The sequence below is a fragment of the Euprymna scolopes genome, chromosome 28, assembly GCF_053919585.1.
Source record: "Euprymna scolopes isolate OS-2025 chromosome 28, ASM5391958v1, whole genome shotgun sequence".
Classification (NCBI taxonomy): Eukaryota; Metazoa; Mollusca; class Cephalopoda; order Sepiida; family Sepiolidae; genus Euprymna; species Euprymna scolopes.
In genome coordinates this window covers 63851394-63874266 of record NC_136509.1, presented here as the reverse complement: position 1 = coordinate 63874266, position 22873 = coordinate 63851394, and the positions used below count along the sequence as shown (strand labels likewise).

The 22873-nt window shown below is 31.0% G+C and overlaps 1 protein-coding gene across 3 annotated transcripts in view; it reads right to left on the bottom strand.

Moving 5' to 3' along the window:
• The window catches only part of LOC145249678 (dexamethasone-induced Ras-related protein 1-like), a 1077461-nt gene that overhangs the window by 350915 nt on the left and 703673 nt on the right, over positions 1-22873 (bottom strand). The window contains exon 1 of one of the 3 annotated variants that reach the window (XM_080111466.1): positions 19625-20001. The exons of the other annotated variants lie outside the window; for them this stretch is intronic. Coding sequence (XP_079967592.1) covers positions 19625-19650 — 26 coding nt within the window. The 5' untranslated portion in view covers positions 19651-20001. Of the gene's footprint in view, positions 1-19624; positions 20002-22873 lie in introns of those variants that run through there. 3 annotated transcript variants of the gene reach the window in all.

Here is a 22873-nt window from a genome sequence, read left to right as displayed (position 1 = left end):
TCGATCCCACACAAATTAGTCGAACAGGCACTCATACGCTACCATATCCACACCAAAATTTCCGAGCTCATTATAGATTATTATAAGAAAGGTTGAGATTAAAGTGTGGAGACGTTTTTAAAATGGAGCCTTTTTACAACGGCATCACCTCTTATCAAGACCGGAAGCGACTGAAGGATAAGGGATAATGCGACAATAGAGTAGTAATCGTTAGTAGTGGAAATGTTGTAGATTGGATTATTTAAGGAGACGGCTCATCAAGAACTTGTTCGCATTGGACTTCGAGACGACCTTATTGTAGAGTTCTACAAAAGAAGCTTTGTTCATGGAATCCACGTTTAGGGTCAGGCACATATAAAAAGAGTGGGGGAAATTATCGACAGTGGTTTCAGTTAAGCGAGTGTTTTTCGTGAAAGTTACGCAATGGGGAACAATAGATTAGAGACCAGACGAGCACCTACCATGAAAATAACAATAGAACAGATACAGGCTCACAACGTCTCTTCTGTGGGATAAAGGTAGCGTACATATCGAAAACTATGACGCGTATCAATTAAAATGCATTTTAAACTATGACGCGTATCAATTAAAACGCATTTTAAACTATGACCCGTATCAATTAAAACGCATTTTAAACTATGATGCGTATCAATTAAAACGCATTTTAAACTATGACGCGTATCAATTAAAACGCATTTTAAACTATGACGCGTATCAATTAAAACGCATTTTAAACTATGACGCGTATCAATTAAAACGCATTTTAAACTATGACGCGTATCAATTAAAACGCATTTTAAACTATGACGCGTATCAATTAAAACACATTTTAAACTATACCAACTTGTGGGAAGAGGATGAGGGAGTAAGCAAAGGCGGTTTGTTTTCGAAGATGAATAGAAAATTAAGTAAGAAAAATCCAAGTAACAGCAGTCACGTTTACTAAACACATTTCTTTTGTAACATCGGTAAAAAGCTATTGCCAGAATTTGTAGCCATATAAGAATGTTAATACGATGATAAATGGACAAATATCAATATTCAGTAACACTTTCTGCGAATGACAACTATACACATATGCAAATATAAACATTTATGTTAATTTTCAACTATTATTTTCATATAATTGAACCTTTGTCCCCAGTGTGTAATTGCACAGATGGGAAATTATCGGTAAATACAAATTCTGATGATGTAAATACGTATTTTATACAAGCAGGCTGGTTTCCCCTGCATAGCTTATTACATAGAATAAGATAAACTGAATCATTTTGCAAGCCAATTTAAAAGATAACTATTGGAAAAGTGAACTGATGACTTTAAGACGCCAGTTTCTATAAACAACATTGCATCCCATATTGCCCGTTAAGCGGGAAGAAATTAAACAGTAAAGAGCTTTGTATATAGCTATGCTCGTTTGTATAGTGGATGCTTTAGGTTTAGTAAAAATGTGAAACTTGCATGTTGTGGAAAAAGATTATTTTAGAATGAGTAACTATGAAGATAGAAATCCGCCTAGCGGTTAAAAGATAAAGAATATAATGACACACCAGCAGAAGACGATAGACGTGTGCCGTCACTGTCCAGATAATGTAAACAGCAAAACGTGAAATGCAAACAAAAAAGTAGAAAGGTCAAAATATTAAATCCACACTATTTTAAACACATATGAGAGAGCACAAGGAATTGAAGGGCAGCATCTAAAAACAGATACTTGGCCCGAAGACACATTGAAAGTAGATGAGTATTTATCTACCGAACTCAGCCTATAATGAGTTGTCCGTTTTTACCAGGCTTTCGTCCACATCTATCGATATATATATATATATATATATATATATATATATATATATATATATATATATAAAATTACAATAAGTTTACCAAGGTAATCAAAACGGTAAACTTAAAATATATTATAAATATTAAAGAGTTAATATTAACAAGTAAAATAAACTCAGCCAGATGTAAAAGCTCAATAAAACCGAAAAGTAAATAGAGCTTATAATATGAACAAATGATTAATAAAACATGTTAAAAGACATCTTGAAAAAGAGTTAAAAACATATTTAATTTTAAAAAAGGAAACACAAGATAAGTGGATAGTCCTTAATCCGCGGAATTTCGAAGAAATACTCTCCTTCTCATCAGAGGGCAGGAATTAGCAAAATGCAGGATCGGATTTTGCATATAAAAGTATTTAATGAAACTAAAAGTAAGTCACAGATCTTACTTGGTTAAAAAAAGGGTGAGGTAAGGGGAACAGGAGGCAAAAGAAAAATGATAAAAAGATTTCACATGAATGGATAGTCCGGTGAAGGGTAAAAATCCAAAAATGGTAAAATCCAAAACGGTCGAATTTTAAATTTCAATCCAATGGGTAAATTCCAAATGGTCAAAAATAATCCAAAAGGCAGAGTTCCTTGGAAAGAAGTGCAAATGGAATGAATTCAAAATCATTAAAAGAAAAGTACTGGATAGAATATTTAAAAACACGTCCGTCAAGGCTGGATGAATAAAAAAAATTAAGGTTTAAAAAAAAAAACACCCGAAAAGCGGTGAAGATTTAAACTTGAAAAGCAAGGTCAAACTGACTCAGACAAGAAGCGCGAAAATTAACGTTAATAATTAGGTCAGCTTTGATATGCACGTGAAAGTCCCAGAATTAAATTAATAAAACTGACGAGAACAAATAAATGGCCAAGTTTATGAAATGGGGCGTCTATTATATATTAAAAAAAATAAAAAAAAGAATGAAAGTAAATAAATAAAAAAATAGAAAATTATATATATACACATGTAACACTAAAGAGAGGCCACATCAGACCTGTAGAGTTGATGTGACGTTTCTTTTAGTTAAAAGTAATTTTTTGTTCCCGGACGATGACCGGGTTGAAGGAATAAAAATTATTAATTTTTATTTGTGAATAAATTCTGAGTTAAGTCTGTTGTTGAAATGGCGGCGGCAAGAGTGCCTTTGTAGTGAGAGGATAAATCACATTCTAGACTTCAAAAGCGAAAAAGAATGCATAACATATTTTGATCTACGATGGCCAGAATCATAGTGGTACAGTAGCCGGAGGGGTGGGGATTTCACACCCGCAATTGGCAAAACTATGAGCCAAAGTTGACCTGTGAATTTGACAAGTTGAAAAGTCGGGTTGTTTTTGATCTAAGAGAAACACACGCAGTGACTCGGCATTATGTTTAGAACAAAGAAGAGAAAAAATGAATTGTCCGAAATTTCAAAACAATAAAATAACGTATCGAGAATTGTCATATGGTGAATCAGGTCGAACGAAAGTTATGAAATATGTTTGCTCGGATGAGAAAATGTGTTGTCCGATAAGTTCAAAGCGACAAATGCATTCTTGGTCTTTTGACGTAAACAAAATGTCTGATATAATAAAATGGCCGACAACCAGAACTTAATTCAAAGATAAACTAAAATCCCTTTGAATTATCAAAGCGAAAGGTGAGATCAATAGATAATTTTAAAACAAATAAAATCGCGTGATTTGCTTTAAGTCAAAGGAAAAATAATTTTCCTGGATACGGGGAAATTCCATTAGTAAGCCAGGGAGGAGTTAATTAATACAACGTGTAAGTTGGGCGTTAATTAAGGGAGGAGTCAATCCAATTTTGGAAATGGACCAATGAAAAAGGGCCCTGTCGAAGTATAATCAACCAATGAGAAAAGGCCCCGTCGAATTATAATCAAGCAATTTGATTGGTCGATTACGAACATGGGTGTCGTCATCATCCCATAATTGTATTATAAAAGAAATAAAAAATCAGAGATTAAATCAGAACAGGAAAAGAGTAAGAGTAAGAAAAGAAGAAGAGAGAGTCCGGAATCAGAGTCTCGGCAGAATCACCTCTCTCTCTCTCTCTCCCCCCCCTCGCTTGTTACCTGATAACTCAACGCTTATAACTGTCGATTACTTAACGAGAATTACGCAAAGTCCGCGATACCGACCAGGTATTTCAACAACAGAAGCTCAGTTGTAGAACTAACTGCTTGCTTGAATTAATTGTCAACTATATGTATATGCTGTAAATACTTCTTTTATGAATTTCCGAAATATATATATTAACTAACCTCCGGAGTTTTGTTGCTGATGTGCGTTGATCCGTATATATGTACATCCTTTATTTGCCATTTGTGACACCGTATCCGTCAACGAACACCCAGAATAACTAGACGATCCACGGAGAACAGGCCTTGAGGACCGAGCATCCGAAAAGAAGCCCCAACGCCTTAACAAAGAACTCACTGGGTGACGCGACGTACTAACGGTTGGCAAACCTGGTTGCCCAGTCGACATATCATAACTGTACCGACCAGGGTGCAGATCATAACTGGGCAGCGATCAGGGGTCAAGGGCGTGTAGGCACACGTTTAAAGGTCACACACACATACACACATATATATATATACATATACATACATACATACAGACACACAAATGCACACATACATGTATATACATACACACACGCATATAAATATATATACATATATGTATACATATACAATAACACACACATATATATATATACAAACACACACGCATGCATAAATATATACACACATCCAAAAACATATACAAGTTAAACAAAAACATACATACTTACATACAAAATAAGGGGAGGGATAGGCCGGCATCTACAAACTCCGGAATAAGGCAAATAAATGTGCATGTAAATGCATATAGTAAAATATAAGTAAACAGAAACATAGAATAAAAATGAGTAGGTTGATGTATATATTTTATTAATAGGTATACTTATACCATAAAACGGAGACAGCAGATTGAAAACCGGCCAAAGAAATAAAGAAAAAGCAAATAAAATTAAAAATATAAAACTCTTAGAAGGTAAGATTATATAAAAATAAATTATTATAACCTCCCCTCAAAGTAGTAATATAATAAACTCTAAAAACGAACTAATCTCCTATTGCAAACATATGTCCAAGGTTAAATATTGTAAATTTAAAATCACGTAGCTATTAATTTAACCCTTCAAATATATATCTTTTCCCATCATTTTTTTCAATCTGCTGTCTCCGTTTTATGGTATAAGTATATATTGTTTAACTTGTATATGTTTTTGGATATATGTATATATTTATGCATGCGTGTGTATTTGTATATATGTGTGTGTGTGTGTTATTGTATATGTATACATATATATTTATACGCGTGTGTGTATGTATATACATGTATGTGTGCATTTGTGTTTCTGTATGTATGTATGTATATGTATATATATATATATGTGTGTGTATGTGTGTGTATATATATAATTTTCTATTTTTTTATTTATTTACTTTCATTCTTTATATATATATATATATATATATATATATATATATATATATATATATATATATATATATATATATAATAGACGCCCCATTTCATAAACTTTTTTCTGATCAGTTTTCTTAATTTAATTCTAGGACTTTCACGTGCATATCAAAGCTGACCTAATTATTAACGCTAACTTTCACGCTTCTTGTCTGGGTCAGTTTGACCTTGCTTTTCAAATTTAAATCTTCACCGCTTTTCGGGTGTTTTTTTTTTAAACCTTAATTTTTTTTATTCATCCAGCCTTGACGGACGTGTTTTTAAATATTCTATCCAGTACTTTTCTTTTAATGATTTTGAATTCATTCCATTTGCGCTTTTTTCCAAGGAACTCTGTCTTTTGGATTATTTTTGACCATTTGGAATTTACCCATTGGATTGAAATTTAAAATTCGACCGTTTTGGATTTTACCATTTTTGGATTTTTACCCTTCACCGGACTGTCCATTCATGTGAAATCTTTTTATCATTTTTCTTTTCCTCCTGTTCCCCTTACCTCACCTTTTTTTAACCAAGTAATGTCTGTGACTTACTTGTAGTTTCATTAAATACTTTTATATGCAAAATCCGATCCTGCATTTTGCTAATTCCTGCCCTCTGATGAGAAGGAGAGTATTTCTTCGAAACTCCGCGGATTAAGGACTATCCACTTATCTTGTGTTTCCTTTTTTAAAATTAAATATGTTTTTAACTCTTTTTCAAGATGTCTTTTAACATGTTTTATTAATCATTTGTTCATATATATATATATATATATATATATATATATATATATATATGTGTGTGTGTGTACTTTATGCAACCTGGTTTTTATTCATTTACGCACGCGCATATATAACAACAATATCTATGATTTATCTTTTGAAGTTACTATCTGTATTCACTCGGCCTTGACCGCATGAATATATATTGCTGGTCAGGAGGGTCTTTAGGAAACATAATTTTTGCCTTGAAAAGTAAAAAAAACATTTATAATATGAAATCAACAATAAAAGAAGCGTGTGTTAAAAACATGTTATCAATTTAAAAATAGCTTTTGTAATAATCAAATCGTCAAACGACAAAATACGCACAAACCGTTTCAATATACATATATAAAGGAAAAGAAAATTTGCGAAAATATAGCAAAAATAATTTACTTTGCGTTGTAGGATATTAGCGTTTAAAAATGAAAACAACACATTTAATTTTAGTTATAAGCATTTAAAATACGCGTAACCATGGATTCTAAGTAAATTAGCAATCATTGTTTGATCAGTAATGGTAAACAAGTACTCCCTTAACCAAAAGTGGTATGTAAGTGTATTTTAAAGGCGTACATCGCTTGATTCGGTATTATTCTTTTTAGATCGCAAATAGGACACAAATGTATAGTTAAACTGAAATGACTTATGTTTTTTAATTAATTCCCCAACAATATTTATTTTCAAATAACTGTGCGCATGCACTTATATTACCACCACGCTATGTCTTCCAAAATCAAGTTTTACGATATATTTTAGTTTGTTAATTAAATTGTTACGTGTAAGACCAGAAAGAACCCTGACCGCTCTATGTTAATTATGGCTTACTAAATAGTAACGTTATTAATTTCGTCACGGTATCATAAGTGCATAATGACAATAATGTTTAATACGCTGTTAATCCTAATTACCCAATTCATTCTTGACAAAATAATGCGATTTGATAGATTCGATTTCACTTTCAATGGGGCAAAAACAAACTCGATTTCTCCTGTCTAGAATAAAAATTGAAAGAAGCTTTACATAGTTACAAATCATAAAAGATTCTAATTGTTTTGTTAATAATATAAGAAATACTTCTGAATATATTGGTATAAGTAATTGATAGTTGCGTAGTTTTTAAAGAAAATTGTGGTAATGTATTGTTTAACGATTGCATCATTAAGAGGGAGCAGCCATATGTGTAAAACTTGACCGTGTTCGTTTATGTATATGATTGTAAACCGAAACTATTGGCTTGTCAGGTCTCAGCCAATTAGGAATAAGGGATTTTTGAAAAGGAGAGATTGTTTTTTTATAAATGTTGAAAGGAAAGTTAATGGTAAGTATATGAGTTTATGGTCCAATTACGAAGGGTGTCAGACCAATATAGTAATAATGTGAATACCTCTTCTTGGCTATAACTTGGAGCGATGAGAGGACATTTAAATTAAAGGGAAAAATACAAACTACTTCCTCTAATGATGTAGGTGATCTTAATGACGTTTCTCCTAGGAAGTAAAGTTTTATTTTAACGGATAAATGTGTCTTTGAAGGCGTTGTAAAGTTAAATAAGATGGTGTATAATAGCTTAGGCATAAAAAAGTATGTGACATCTGTTCTTGCAAATTTACAGTAATTTGGGCTTTGATAGGTGAGTTTCTGCAAGCAAAATATTATATGGAGGGGTAGAGAGAGGTCTGTGTATACAGAAAGTGATAAAGATAGAGAGAAAGAAGCAGACAAGTTGACAAAAAGACATACAGATGAGGTGTTACGTACTCAACACAATAATTTTACATTTACATTTTCTCATAAAAAAATCGAAAAATGTCTTCGTAATTGTAATAGAAAATGAAAAGTATATTCTTCATTTTCATCTTTTTTTTTCATATGTCATTTAGAGGTTAAGGGGGACGTCGAAATTCAGAAAAAAAATTTTTTTCTCGGGGAATTTTATTCATGTTATACCAGTATCATTAACATTAATATATTTGAAGTTTTAAAGGAGGTTTACCCAATCTAGCTTCCTCAGGATCGTATGGCACTTATAGATTCGGGGTAACTTTTATTCTCTTCCCAGGAAAATCATATATATATGATATAAATTACGTAATTTAGAGTTTAGCTTTCATTTAATATTTGCCCACGAAATTATATATAATATATATTAGGTTAGTACAAAAACGAAATTACGTATAATATATATTAGGTTGGTACAAAAAGAAAATTATGTATAATATATATTAGGTTGGTACAAAAACGAAATTATATATAATATATATTAGGTTGGTACAAAAACGAAATTATATATAATATATATTAGGTTGGTACAAAAACAAAATTATATATAATATATATTAGGTTGGTACAAAAACGAAATTATATATAATATATATTAGGTTGGTACAAAAACGAAATTATATATAATATATATTAGGTTGGTACAAAAACGAAATTACGTATAATATATATTAGGTTGGTACAAAAACGAAATTATGTATAATATATATTAGGTTGGTACAAAAACGAAATTACGTATAATATATATTAGGTTGGTACAAAAACGAAATTATGTATAATATATATTAGGTTGGTACAAAAACGAAATTATATATAATATATATTAGGTTGGTACAAAAAACGAAATTATATATAATATATATTAGGTTGGTAAAAAAACGAAATTATATATAATATATATTAGGTTGGTACAAAAACGAAATTACGTATAATATATATTAGGTTGGTAAAAAAACGAAATTATATATAATATATATTAGGTTGGTACAAAAACGAAATTACGTATAATATATATTAGGTTGGTACAAAAACGAAATTATATATAATATATATTAGGTTGGTACAAAAACGAAATTATATATAATATATATTAGGTTGGTAAAAAAACGAAATTATATATAATATATATTAGGTTGGTACAAAAACGAAATTACGTATAATATATATTAGGTTGGTACAAAAACGAAATTATATATAATATATATTAGGTTGGTACAAAAACGAAATTATATATAATATATATTAGGTTGGTAAAAAAACGAAATTATATATAATATATATTAGGTTGGTACAAAAACGAAATTACGTATAATATATATTAGGTTGGTACAAAAACGAAATTATATATAATATATATTAGGTTGGTACAAAAACGAAATTATATATAATATATATTTGATTGGTACAAAAACGAAATTATATATAATATATATTAGGTTGGTACAAAAACGAACTTATATATAATATATATTAGGTTGGTACAAAAACGAAATTATGCATAATATATATTAGGTTGGTACAAAAACGAAATTATGTATAATATATATTAGGTTGGTACAAAAACGAAATTACGTATAATATATATTAGGTTGGTACAAAAACGAAATTATATATAATATATATTTGATTGGTACAAAAACGAAATTATATATAATATATATTTGATTGGTACAAAAACGAAATTATATATAATATATATTAGGTTGGTACAAACACGAAATTATATATAATATATATTAGGTTGGTAAAAAAACGAAATTATATATAATATATATTAGGTTGGTACAAAAACGAAATTATATATAATATATATTAGGTTGGTACAAAAACAAAATTATGTATAATATATATTAGGTTGGTACAAAAACGAAATTATGTATAATATATATTAGGTTGGTACAAAAACGAAATTATATATAATATATATTAGGTTGGTAAAAAAACGAAATTATATATAATATATATTAGGTTGGTACAAACACGAAATTATGTATAATATATATTAGGTTGGTACAAAAACGAAATTATATATAATATATATTAGGTTGGTACAAAAACGAAATTATATATAATATATATTAGGTTGGTACAAAAACGAAATTACGTATAATATATATTAGGTTGGTACAAAAACGAAATTATATATAATATATATTAGGTTGGTACAAAAACGAAATTATATATAATATATATTTGATTGGTACAAAAACGAAATTATATATAATATATATTTGATTGGTACAAAAACGGAATTATACATAATATATATTAGGTTGGCACAAAAACGAAATTATATATAATATATATTGGGTTGTTACAAAAACGAAATTATATATAATATATATTAGGTTGGTACAAAAACGAAATTATATATAATAGATATTAGGTTGGGACAAAAACAATATCGTTTTCTCACATCTGCTACTGTTATATGTTATTTCTGAATTAATTCATTCATTAACCATGTTATATATCATTTTGAAGCGCATTTTTGGCGCTATAGAATCGTGTTATTTATTACCGTTTTCAATTCTTCCATTCATTTCTGTAGGCTTTTCGAAAGCATGAACAAAATTCAAATCCGCACGATTTTCTTCTTCGATATCAAACTAGGACGAAACGCTTCCGAGAAAGCTCGTGATACCAATGATGCATTTGGCCTAGGAAACACTAACGAACGTGTGACACAACAGTGGTTCAAGAAATTTAGCAATGGTGACCAGAGCCTCGAAGATGAAGACGGTCGCGGCCGGCCGACTGCGGTTGATAACGAAAATTTGAAAAATTTTAAGCTGATCTTCGCAAAATCATACGAGAAGTAGCTGTTGAACTCGAGGTTGATCAAAACAGTCGTTCATAGTTAAAATAAATAGGGAAGTCAAAAAATGTTGATCAATGTGTGCCGCATGAATTGAACAATAATAAAACAAAATCGTCGTTTTGAGGTGTCTTCTACGCTCCTTATGCGCAACAAAAACGACCCATTTCTTGAGCGGATTTTCGTGTGTGATGAAAAGGGGATCCTCTACGACAACCGGCGACGTTCGGCACAGTCGTTGGATGCCGGACAAGCTCCACAATAATTCCTGAAGCCGAAATTATTCCCAAAACTGTTTGATTATCTACGACTGGTCTCATCCATCACAACTTCTTGAATCCGGGCGAAACGATTACGGCGGAGAAGTACTGCCGACAAATTGACGAAATGCACCAAAAGCCCCAACGTATGTGGCCGAGATTGGTCAATATGAAGGGACCAATTCTCCTTCATGACAATGCTTGCCTGCATGTTGCTCAACTGACCCTGCAGAAGTTGAATGAATTGGACTACGAGGCACTTGAGCGAACCTCTCGCCCATCGATTATTACTTTTTCAAGCACCTTGATAATTTCCTGCGCGAAAAATGCTTCAAAAATCGAGATGATGCCGAATCGGCCTTTAATGACTTAATCGCTTCCAAAACTCCGGATTTCTATGCTAATGGGATAAATAAACTTGTTTCTCGTTGGCAAAATGGGTCGATTCTAATGGTTTTATTTTGATTAATACAGTTTATTATGAAAGGAAGCATTATTTTCAAGTTCAACCCCAAAAAACAGCAACCTAATAGTAAAATGAAAAAAAAAAATGATTTGGAATTAGAAATGCTCGTAACTTAATAAATATATGCTAATTAGATACCCTTACTCAGCAAACAATTATTTAGTTGCGTATTATTCTTTACAGTGTTGCATACAAATCAAAAGTGTAAATGCTTAAAGGTCGATTAAAAATTTGAAAATAATATTATCTGAAATCGGAGTTCAACAGGGTGATGAAATGGCACTTTTAGTTATAACTAGACACATATTCTCCATTGCAATAAGTATACTCGAGTTCCCGTTGCCTCTTATATCTTGTATTTTTCGAATATACAATAAACCGAAAAGACATTGAAAAACAAACAACACTTTGCTGTTAAGAAATTAAATTTTTACATCAACTTTTGCGTTGATATTTTTCGTCAAATTTGTTGTAAATATATTTTATTAACTTCAATAGAAAATTTAATTAAAATGTGATTCCCCATACTAGGATTAAATACACGACTTTCACATTACTACACTTTTGTGTTTAATAATATTTCTCTCACAAATACCGTGCCCCAACATATATATATATATATATATATATATATATATATATATATGTGTGTGTGTATATATGTATATATATGCACACACACAGAGGCACATACATACATACATACATACATACATACATACATATATGTATACATATATATATATATATACATATATATATCAACTATGTATTGCCATTTCTGTTAATTTCTAAACTTAAATGTCATTAGCAGATGTATTTTCATACCACACTCAGCACAATCTTTAATGAAATGCACGTGAATAATATTCACATATTTAAAACTATTGATGCAAATTGGTTCACCAATTTTCATGAGGAGAGGTATCAGAAAAAATGCAAGCAAAATAAACAAGAATAAATTTAGCATATCATGTGAACTTTACAATCCAGCCAAATTCGTCATCTACACCATTCTAGCAAAAGCACTGAAGTTGCTGATCGTTATGAAATAGTTAACTTACACGTTATGAAATTATTACGAAACGTTTCCAAATAAATGCCTGTTAACACCCAAAACCTATTAGTGTTTCAATCAGGTTTTCGAGCAGGAAATCCTCTATATATTGCTATCGTATTAGATTTTTTTAGACGAGTAAAATATCAAATCCAAAATAGTGGGCTAGCAAATACAACTTCAACACTAAAACTGCTGTCGTACATTCCGATTATCACAGTTTACAGGCTTCTTAAGATTGACATGCAAATATTAGTCCAAGTCTACTAGCGTTCAATATTGATTTACTCGCAATATGTTTACTGAGTTAATTAAATATAAATGATAAATTGCATCTTACATTCAGTGTCTACCTCATAACGAAATTTTGCAATATTTTAGATGATAGACAGAAACAATTCAATCGTACATTTTAAGCTATTAAAAATGATATATTCAATTTAGATTCTGAGAACAGCATTCATTAATCAGAATGAGGAAATTAATTTATAATCCTAAAAAGATGGTTAAAAGCGATAAATAAAATTATATACAAAGTTTAATTAACATAATCTAGTGCAATTTGTATTTCAAATACGGATGGGTTGAGCAAAAAATATTCTCACCTCAGACCACAACGATAGAATAAATAAAAAATAGCCCCCTATTATCGAACTATATCTGACTAGTAAAAAAACACATTTTGAACATTCTCATACTTCCCAAAGTCGGCATATCGTAATAAAGGAATAAATATGTCATTTTCTGGTACGAATAAAAACACATCTTATATGTTGTTAATGTTTTATACGAATAACATACACCTGTGCCTATTGTTGAGTAATTCGAAGAGATGGCCCGTTTAATTGTAAGAAAAACGTGATATATAACTTCATAGTTAAGAAAAGTCATTGAAGATTTCTTTACAAATCAAAACTTTAATTTTGCAGTTGTTTTCTCTTGGTTTCGAAAAAGCAGTGAGTTTATTACTTGCATAAACTAACACAATAAAAATGAACTAGGTGTTCGTATTTGGATTTGGGTGAATTTTAATTATTCAAAATTAGATGCCGCTTACAAATATATTTGGTTTCAAGTGGTTTGGTGGCAAAAACAATTTTAACACAATTTTAAAGTTAAAACACCCGCTTTATCTAGCTTAGTAAACTATGGTCGAAAACCTTCATATTATCTGTTCCATCTGTATATAAAATAATTCTGAGATTGACTTCTTATAACATTTAGAAAACAACAAACCATGTAAAAATAGAGTGCAGATTTACAAAAGTGAAGATTCTAAAGCTTATCTCTACTCTGCCGTAAATTCCATTGCAAGCATTTGACAGAGCAAAGCTATGCCTCCTGTAAAACCTTCACAGCAAACACTCGCTTACTAGCTAAACCCACTGCCAACAATTTCCCCCACTGTGCCTATAACTAAACGCAAATTTCATGATCAAAGCTTCTTTCCAAGAACTTCCTGCCTATGGAACTGTTTAGCGCGAACATGCATTTCAGCTGACTGCAGCATAATCCATTTTCAAGTCTAATGAAAAAAGATATTGTTGAACCACTCCCTTAAATAATCAAATTTTACCGATAACTACGCTGCAGTCTTCATTCTAGAGTGCCTTTTAGGCCTTGATAGGTGATAACTTGTAAAAAAGCTACACTAAAGTACAAGTAGCAACTATGTTTCCAGAAAAAATTCATAATATTTACTTGATCTCGAGACACGTTACTGTCATTCAATACATTAAAAAGAACACTTATGGGATCACTTACAAAATAACAAGATACCAATGATCAAAATAATTCCACCGAAAATTTCGATGATTTTTCTCGAATATTTGTAACGGCATAGAACTAGTCAGACTGACTTTCAGAAAATGATTATGAAGCTCAATTTTACGATGCGGAATGCAGGCTCATTTGATAAACTGATCGTGGTTGAATTTTTTGCTTTGTATGTTGTGAACTACACTGGATGTGATTGGATTGACTTGGATCTTAGTTACGTGCAAAAGAAGTGATCAACTGGGATTCATTCGGTAGTGGGTGGATTCAAAATAGTAGAAAATAAAGTTATATGGACATGGTAATTGTAATCATGTCCACATGCATTTTTTTTTCAATTGATAAGTGCTTTTTCTTCTGATGAATTAAGGGCAAAATAAATTCAATAATTGGCATATTAATTACATGGACGATTTTGCGCTACGAAACAAGCGCTGTCAATTATTGTGCATGTTAACTTAAAGGAATAAACGGTAAAATATTCAACATGTTGAAATTTGGAATATAGACTTTAGTCATTTATTTGTTACATGCTCTGTAGGAATATCAAGCTTCATGAATAAAAAGGTTGGTATTAATGAAAAGTGTATATATATATATATATATATATATATATATATATATATATATATATATATTCATCATCCACATACAGTACTGTTTCATTGTATAATAATTTATCAGTGCGGCTTGACATACGCCTTTCTCCAGCCGTGGATCGAACCTACCCGTCGAGTTGACAGTCGGCAGTTCTAACCATCAGGCCACGAATCAGTGCCATAAATATTTCTCCTCGAGTGTGTATTAATCCACGCCCGCCCCTAGGTTACAGTGCTCAAACCATAAGTTTGTTTACAAACAAATTTATAGTGGGCTTCGCTTATATATATATATATATATATATATATATATATATATATATATATATATATATGATTATAAATTAAAACTTTGTAAATAAGGATTTACACAAGATTATTATTCGACAAGGAAACACGGTGAACATTTAAAAATATATATTTGTGCGCGCGTGTGTGTGTGTTAGTGTGTGTGGTCAGTGGCATCATTCGATGACCTCGTGTTAAATTATTTAAATGAGGAAATAGTGAGTTTGCAAAAGCAATTAAATATAAAATCAAAAAGTAAAATTCAGAATGACTTCAATTTGGTTCGTTACATATATATCCTTTTCTTTTTTTCTTTTCCAACTATTGTCTAAATCGGATTACATTAATCTTATTCTGTTTTATTTTTTTTTCTGGCAACCTTTCACTATTAATAAAGACAAAGAAGACGGAGAAAAAGAAAGAAGTGAACGTGAAAGATACAGTATAAATATGAGAATAGAAAAGAATAATAGACATGAATTAGGAAGAGATTTATCACTTTGCGCGAAAATTGTAATTCCTGGCGAATAAGAACAATGAAAGTGGAATTTATTTTAAAACATAACTCAATCTCGAAACAAAATCATGTCAAACGGGTAATTTGCGCGAGCAAATATTGGAAAACCTATTGAGGAAATAAACAGTGATGAACTCAGCCCTACTCTAATATACAGACATATATATGGCAATTAAGCCTGGGTAGCTTAATTGCCATATGTATTTATAACTTACTACATAGCTCTATCTATGTATTGGGCACTGGTTGAAGTAAATACTTAAAGTTTACGCATGAATTTATACTTCAGTATATTAATTTATGTGATTAAATGAAGTAGTCATATATATATATATTTAACTATAAAAGTGAACGTGTCTATGTGTGTATGTGTGTGTGTGTACATTTCCCTACGCAATAACTTTGTTAATTTTAAGTCTACAGACTCGAAATTTGATATATAGGGTACTGAGATTTCGGAAAATCTTTGTGATCGGTTTTCGGCCAAAAATTTGGCTGTTAAGAGGTTAAAGTTCAACGATTTATATTTTGAGAACTCTACAAAACTCCTCCACCCATTTTGGGTCTATACACTTGAAATTTTAGATATAGGTTCCTTGGACATGGATCTAAACAATAAATGTTAAGTGTCATAATAGGGGTCACAGTTTTAAAAAAATTGACCTCTGCGGTCTCTGCCAAATTACTCAGACAATACTTGATCTAAACATTTGAAATTTTACATAAATGTATTCAGAGATAGGGCAAGCTTTTTCATCAGTTTGGATCGAAAAATTTATAAACGTATGTGTGTTTCATATCTGCTTAAAACTTTCGATAGAGTCGACGAATTTTATCAAGAAGATTTAAAGTCGACCTTCCAGACGACAAATATCGAAAAATTGGCTAAAAACATTAATATCTTCCCTCAACTGGGCACTTTTCTACAGAGGGTTCGCTTTTTTCGGCGATATTTTTGAAAGGCATCCTCCCCTTTCAATTTTCTAGCCTTAATTTAAACATAAGTCATTTCCGGTTTGGCAGTGGTCGTAACAGCAAAGACGTCAGGGTTTCCCCGTTCTTTTCATCCTTCGCGGTACGTGTTCGAGCCTACCTTCCTACTACCACTTTTTTTGTTACTCAACATACAAACACCCGGGCAACGCCGGGCTGAATTGCTAGTATATCTATAAAAATGAAAAAGTGTATGTGTGTGTGTCTGTGTGTGTCTGTGTACACTTCTGTACCAAATAACTGTCAATTTCTGTCTGCAGACTCGAGCTTGACATAAGGGGTATTGAGATTTGGGAAAATCTTTTTAATCGGTTTTCGGCCAGAAATTTGGCTGTTAAGGGATCAAAGTTCAACGATTTGACTCTACAAAACTCCTCCGACAATTTTGGGTATAAACACTTGAAAATTTATATATAGGTTACTTGGACATGAATCTAACTTAATAACTTGATTTGAGCCCCAAACAATAAATGTTAAGTGTCATAATAGGGGTCAAAGTTTATAAAAAATTGACCTCTGCGGTCTCTACCAAATTAATCAGCCAATTTTTGGTCTAAACATTTGAAATTTTACATAAAGTGTTTTCAGACAAAGAGCAAGCTTTTAAATCGTTTTTTGCTGAAAATTTGGCTTTCAAGAAGTCAAAGTTCAAAAGATTTTACCTTTGCAGTCTCTAGCAAACTATTAAGCCAATTTTTGGTCTAAACATTTGAAATTTTACATAAAAGGTATTCAGGCATGCGGCAAGTTTTGTAATCAGATTTGGGGGGACAATTTGGCTGACAAGAGGTCAAAGTTGAAAATGTTGACCTTTGCAGACTCTACCAAACTCCTCAGGCAATTTTGGGTTTAAACACTTGAAAGTTTAGATGTAGGTTACTTGAAGATGGGTAGATTTTAATTTAATTTGAGCCCAAAACAAATGTTAAGAGGTCAAAATTAGGGTCAAAGTTTTAAAAATTTGACGGCTGCGGTCTCTACCAACTTTTCTCTCTGGTAGATTAGGAAGCCTATTATATAGAAAGGCATTGCCGTACATATTCACATTTTTTAATATATACATGTGCACATAAAGTTATGAACAGTACATACGGGCGGAACTGCTAGTCTCTCTCTCTCTCTCTCTCTCTCTCTCTCTCATATATATATATATATATATATATATATATATATATATAATTTCATGAGGATACACATATAATATTAAAAAGTAATATAATATATTATGCACTATGCACATATATTTTTAGTGATTAATGCATAATTAATGCTCAATAGAAATAGAAATATATATACTTATAGGAAATAAAGTACCGGCAAAAGTCTGATGATTTCTCTCGAGAATAAAGCATGACCATTTCTATGCAGCTTAATTGTCATAAATATTATTTTATGCTTATATATATATATATATATATATATATATATATATATATATATATATAAATTTGGTGTTTTTGGAGTAAATATTCATATCAAAAACACTATTTTCTATTTATTTATCTAATTGTCATATTCGTATAAATATTCATTTTAATTAATTCCCTATTAGTTCTTTCGGTTTTCTGATGAGATGATCATCTTTAGTTAATTATTACGTGTAATTATATTCATGCAGATATTCTACGTGATTTATACTTGTTTGCGTCCTATTTTATTTTCGTCAAACGGTTAGAGTAAACACAACCCTCTTTCTATATATATTTAAGTACATGTTAAAAACAAATTTCCTAGCAAATTCCTCTGCGAGTCTTTTGTTTACAGACATGAAACTTAATATATAGGTATTCGAACCTATGCGAAATATTATATTTTGGGTTTAGCCGAAAAAATTTCTGCAAAACTTTAAAAGTTAAAGAAAAAATGGAATTTGGCAGGTGAAAGTTTAACAATGGCATTATTACTATGCATGCATAACGTAATAGCTATTGGTTCATGTTTTAATTTTTTTATTTGCAGCAAACATGTCTTCATAGGTCAGGCATTAACGTAAATCGTAAGCTAAACGTTTTGGTTTCGATTCTCGGTGGCGGCGCACGAGTGATTTTTCTTTTACCTTTAAAAATCATTACTATATATTGTGTCTAATATGATATAATAATAAATACGAAATCTGCATTAATAAAAATATCATATTTAAGCGTATTTTACGATATATATATATATATATATATATATATATATATATATATATATATATATATATATGCGCTATTACAAGTGGCGGCATATTTACATAGCCCGCTTGTATTGTGTGTTCACTTTAGTTCTTACGATTACGCGGGGATTTTCTTAAATTCAAATCTAACAAATCGATGAGTTGCAGTTGTATCACGACATAAATGTGATATTCCCCGACTTTAAAACTGAATCCTTCTTTTGTCGCTCTCAGATTGTTAATTTGACAGCCAGATTTTATTACACGCACACACGCATACACACACACATGCACACACACCCAAGCGCGCACACACACAGACGCACACGCTTTATCTTTCTAGTTTACCGATTAATCTCTCCAACTATCAATTCGGTCGCATGTGTAACTCACTTGAAAATCAATAACAACGAATATTAAGTATTATTTAAAAACAATTTGATTAGTCGAAAATGTATTTAGCTGATAAATATGTACTTTTTTTAGCCAAACGCCAATGATATTATAAATCCACTTGCTTAACTTTAATGTAATCTTTGAAATAGTTTGTGAGAAAACGGATTTCAAAATATGCAAACTGTAAAAAAATAATTTTATTAGTATATGTGCAAAGTAATTTTCTTTCATATTAACTGTAATCTTTTTTTCCAAATTCAAACGGATTTTACATTAAAAAAGAATGAAAAACTGAAATTTTTATGAATCACGTTTCAAAATGTGAATCCTAATAAAGTGTGAAACTTGTTTCGAATAAACACATTACGAGTGCGATTGAAAGAAGGGAAATCCTACCACGCTGTGATTGTTCCGTTCTGCATGTTGTCAAGCGTTGCGGTTTTAATAGTAAATTAATCAGAGTTGCAGGCGTCGGTATCGAGTCCTTGTAGTCCTTAGTGATTAAGGGGCTAGTATATTCGAACCAGCTGGTAACATTTTTATTTAATGTTTCGGTGTTGTGGCTTTTAGTCTGTTTTTTGTTTGTTTCTTTTTTTTCAGCTGGGTGAAGTTAGCAAAGAGCCCTTCTCTATTGTTCGTTCGAAATGATTGTATAGCCTCATTTTTAAACACACTGACACACTAAACATAGTTGAGTAATATAAGATAGGGCACACGGAGCTTCCTTGTAGCCGCCGATAACTCTATTCATCGCAGAAGTAGGCGATGCAACAAGTGATAGTAGTAGTAGTAGTAGTAGTAGTAGTAGTGGTGGTGGTAATATATATGGGCAGTAGTAGTATTAGTATTAGTGGTAGTAGTCTTCTTTGTCGAGCTAAAAAATTAGCTTTCTTAAAGTATAATAACTAAAAAGTTATAAGTTGTTTTATATACATATATATATATATATAAAACAACTTATAATTATATTTAAAAAAATAATATATATATATATATATATATATATATATATATATATAAGAATTTAGTTTTAATGCCTGAATACGGGTATTTTTATTCTTTTTCCGAGGTTTTTAGTTATATATATATATATATATATATATATATATATATATATATGTGTGTGTGTGTGTGTGTGTGTGTGTGTGTGTGTGTGTTTAATCAACAGGTTTATTCGATCTTCAGTGGTGTGGCCATACGGGCCATTACTCACTAAATCACAAACAGAAGCAGATACGGCAATATGAACGCATTATCTATTGCCAAAAGTACTCTATTTTTTTTTTTACAAAATACTATACATCTTCGGTACTCGTAGCTGAAGATTTCCCTGACTAAAAGCAAATAGAACAAAGCGAAAAAATGTTTATGTATTTAATTTTCGGGTCCCAAAGTTTTTCTGATGAAACTGATAAAAATCTTTTTTGCTTTATACTATCGTTCGTCGTATTTCTAAAAGCGATTTCTGACTGGTGGCGTACAAACTTTCGCATCTCCTTATTTCATCCATCCTAGCGTTTACACCCCCCTCTCTTTTTCTTAGATGTGCCCTCTTCTTATAATTTACTTTCTCATTCTATATACTTCTCTTATTTTATCGATCTATCAATCTCGAAATAAAAAGCATTTGTTTGGGGGAAAAAGTGTTCAATTAACATGCTACTATTGCTGTGGAAGGATTTTAGAACATCATTGCGAAGGGAGGCAAATTATTGTCAACATTTAGTAAAAATATATCAGGTGAAAATTAGACTCATATTTCTTATTAGAATTTTAATAAACTATTTTATTTAACCGTCAAATATAAGTTTAACACACACATGCACGCACACACACACACACACAGACACACACACGTATACGTATGTGGCTAAAGTAGACTTTTACTCGTTAAAAACGGGCAATAGATATCTCCCCTTACTAAGAATGATTGTTTTATGCCATCCCATAGAGTAATTGTTGTTTTGTGTCGACTAATTACTATTAAGCCAGCACTGTGCAATGAACGAATGCCATACTACTTAGTTCGCTTATCATAACAAATGCCCATGCATAATTTCAATCGGATCGGTCAAGTAGTTTCTAAGAAAAAGTGGAACGAATTAACAAGCCAGCTAAAAGAAATAATATATATATATATATATATATATATATATATATATATATATATATATATATATATATACTAGTAAAAGTACCCGTCGTTGACTGGGTTCAAAAACAGCCTACAGGAAATGGACTCTGATTTATGAAAGTATGTGAGGACTGTAAATTTGGGGGTATCAAAACTAAAGCAAAATATGATGAAAGTAAAAGTAAAATAGATAAACCCCATAATTTATTATACCATACCTGTTCACACTGAAACGCTTATCACAATATTCTGTCGATCTATATTAAAAAAAACTTGTTAAACTTTGTCACATATTTCCATTCTATGGATGTCCGGTGCGAACGAACACCCCATAATTTTATTATACCATATTTCTTCAAACTGAAACATTATTATCAAAGTATACTTACGCAGATAGATATGAAAAGTCTTTATTAAAGTGTGTGCCTATTTCCATTCTATGGAGGCCAGCCGCGAAAACAGACCCCACAATTTTATTATACCGTCCTTATTTAAGTTAAAACATACTTACCAACGTATTCTTGTGTGCATCTATATCAAAAACACTTGTAAACGTCTTTTTTTTTTTTTAATTTTTAAATTTTTTATTTTCATACTTTGTGGACCAAGCGCGAACGCAGACCCCACAATTTTAATCAACCACCGTTATGCTAGATCAAACATACCCATTCCTGTGTCTCGATACATCTATCATTATATGTAATCAGTTTTTTTTAAAAAACTAGTCAACCATATAGGAGCCTATTCGTGAGCAGACACACACACACACATTCAGCTTTATCTTATGTATATATATATATATATATATATATATATATATATATATATATATATATATATATACGCATTTCAGTCCGGCGTTGCCCGGGAGTTTGGAAATGTATGTTGAGCAAAAATAAATAAATAAATAAAAGCGGTCAATTTCTTTAACTTTGACACCTATTATGACCTCTAAACATTGATTGTTTTGGGCTCAGATCAAGTTATTAAGTTGCGAAGGAGTTTAGTAGAGTTCTCAAACGTCAAATAGTTGAACGTTGACCCCTAAATTGAATTTTGACCTCATCACATCCAAATTTCTAGCCGAAAACGGATTACAAAGATTTTCCCAATCTCAGTACCCTGCATATTAAATTTCGAGTCTGTAGACTAAAAACATTTATAGATATATAAATATATATACTAGCATGGGTTCCCGGCGTTGCCCGGACGTTTGGAAGTGAATGCTGAGCAAAAAAGAAACGGTCAATTTTTTTTAATTTGACCCCGATTATGACCCCATAACATTTATTGTTTGGGGTTCAAATCAAGTTATTAAGTTAGATCCATGTCCAAGGAACCTATATCTAAAATTTCAAGTGTTTAGACCCAAAATTGTCGGAGGAGTTTGGTAGTGTTCTCAAACGTCAAATAGTTGAACGTTGACCCCTAAACAGCCACATTTCTGGCCGAAAACCAATCTCATAAATTTCCCCAAATCTCAGTACCTGTATATCGAATTTCGAGTTTGT